At 37.3% G+C, this 2,170-nt stretch overlaps 2 protein-coding genes across 3 annotated transcripts in view; both read left to right on the top strand.

The window, feature by feature from the left end:
* Window positions 1-713, top strand: part of LOC116706775 (lysozyme g-like) — a 1,200-nt gene extending 487 nt beyond the window's left edge. The window contains exons 2-3 of the mRNA XM_032543784.1: window positions 274-424; window positions 511-713. Coding sequence (XP_032399675.1) covers window positions 274-424; window positions 511-647 — 288 coding nt within the window. The 3' untranslated portion in view covers window positions 648-713. The remainder of the gene's footprint in view (window positions 1-273; window positions 425-510) is intronic.
* Window positions 1-2,170, top strand: part of LOC116706765 (lysozyme g) — a 10,770-nt gene that overhangs the window by 7,423 nt on the left and 1,177 nt on the right. The gene's annotated exons all lie outside the window — the stretch shown is intronic.

Below are 2,170 nucleotides of genomic sequence, written 5' to 3'. Positions count from 1 at the left end.
ATACATGAAATAATAATAATAATAAAAACAAAATATAAGAATAAAATATATGAATATAAGAACAAATATTTAAATATATACAAGATGGGAAAAACAAAATGTGCAACTGTTTAAGTATGCTAAAATGTAAATGAACCAATCGTGCCGGTTGCCCTATATATATATATATATATATATATATATATATATGGATGCCTGCTCTACTAACTGAGCTATCTGGGCATCCAATAGCAGCTGTGTTCATCTGAACTTTATTTACTAATATTTCTATAGATTGATGTTAATCCAAAGGGAGGTGGACACATCGCAAGAGGCCGATGGGACAGTGAGGAACACCTCTGCCAAGCCACCGACATTCTGATTCATTTCATATTACGCATAAAGCATGCATTCCCTGACTGGAGCAAGGAGCAGCAGCTGAAAGGTTTGTTTCACTGAATTAGTGGACTTTATTAAAAACTGCGTTGACACTTTGTTTTGCTTTGTTCTCATTTGAATTTGTCTCTGCAGGAGGGATAGCAGCCTACAATGCAGGGGATGGGAAAATCCACTCCTATGAAGAGGTGGATGCCAAAACCGCAGGTGGAGACTACTCCAATGATGTTGTTGCCAGAGCTCAGTGGTACAGAAACTATGGTGGCTTTTAAAACCTGAGGCTGTCCACACACTCTTGAACATCATGTATGAAACCATGTTTGTAATAAGGGCAATAAGGAAAATCATAAACATTTAGTGATTCTTTAAATCCTTATAAATTGTATTTTTCTCCTATAACTCATCGGAAGCATCTTAAACTGTTAAATAAACTATGTACTGTATATGCTTTACAACACACTTCAATTAATCATATACATAAGTATGAAATCTTATCAGAATTACTGGAAGTAGCAGTGTCATGCGATGCAGGGAATAGTGGACCCAAATACAGAGACAGACGGGGAATATTGAATTTGAGGATTTAATAGACAATCATAAAGTTCATATCAACAATAAGGAGTCCTAAATGCAACAGGCAAAACTAAGACCAAAATGAAGAAGAAGCAAAAAACAGGATATCAAAAATGGTAAGAGAAGACAGGATAGACTCCACACACAACTACCAAAATGAAACAAGAAAAGGAAACATACAAAACCATAACAAGCAAACCACAAAAACGCATTTGACATGGAGTATATGTCATTTAAGGTGAAGAAAGAGTTTAACATGAGGTTGTTTCTACTGTTCTTACTTCCTCTTACAATAGTCAAACTGTAGTAAAAAAAACTCACTGTACTCAGAAACCCTCAGGGTAGGCAACACATTCTCTGTACTCCAAAGGAAAATTGACATACAATTTCATTACAGGATTTATAGACATATGATAATACAGTGAGCTCGACAAACCGTATGTGTGCGCGCATTAACAACAGTTACATTAACCATTTCACCTGATTTACAACCTGCCTCGCCTGCTGACTGAGCAAACTATTCATTCGCTTGTTATTGTCAGTGAGGCCCATTTCTTGTAAAGCAGCTGCTGTCGCCTGATTTCCTCCCCTTTCTACTGGCCAAGCACTAATGCCTGCTTACGTATGTCCTCGAGCTGCAGGCGAGAGATAGAATAGCAGACCTGAGAAGGAAGTCATAGCGAAAATGAAAGTAAACACACCGGCATAAATATGGCCATGTTTGCACCAAAGAGACAGATGAAGACCGTGTTACAGCTCTTGCAGTCCTGTTCCAAAGATAACATCAGAAGAGGAAACAGGAAAAATGGGTTTGTTCTTGTGTTAGTTTACTGTTTCCAACTTTCAGCGTTCCATTGTTAGGATCACTCTTTTATTCTTCTTATTGTTATTATTATCTGTAGCCTGCTTTTGTAGCTATTTTACGTTACTTGCTACAGTCCTACAGATACGCACGTTATTGTGGCTCTTGTAAATATGGATAGTTTGTAACTGTAAACTCCCTGTAAGTCCTCATACTTTGTGGGCCATATTCATACTATGGGTAATGTGCTAATGTCTATGTTTTATGTAAAGCACTTTGAGGTGCGTGTTGATGAAATAAGCTTGGCTATATAAATAAAGCTGCCTTACCTTGCCAAATGTTGCGGGTGTGTTGATGACGACTAATCTAATTAACTGAACATTACCAGATTATGGAGACATCATGAGGGTTGAAACTACT

The sequence above is a fragment of the Etheostoma spectabile genome, chromosome 2 (assembly GCF_008692095.1).
Source record: "Etheostoma spectabile isolate EspeVRDwgs_2016 chromosome 2, UIUC_Espe_1.0, whole genome shotgun sequence".
Lineage (NCBI taxonomy): Eukaryota > Metazoa > Chordata > Actinopteri > Perciformes > Percidae > Etheostoma > Etheostoma spectabile.
The sequence above is the reverse complement of the archived record's forward strand: the minus strand, read 5'-3'. Positions and strand labels throughout refer to the sequence as shown.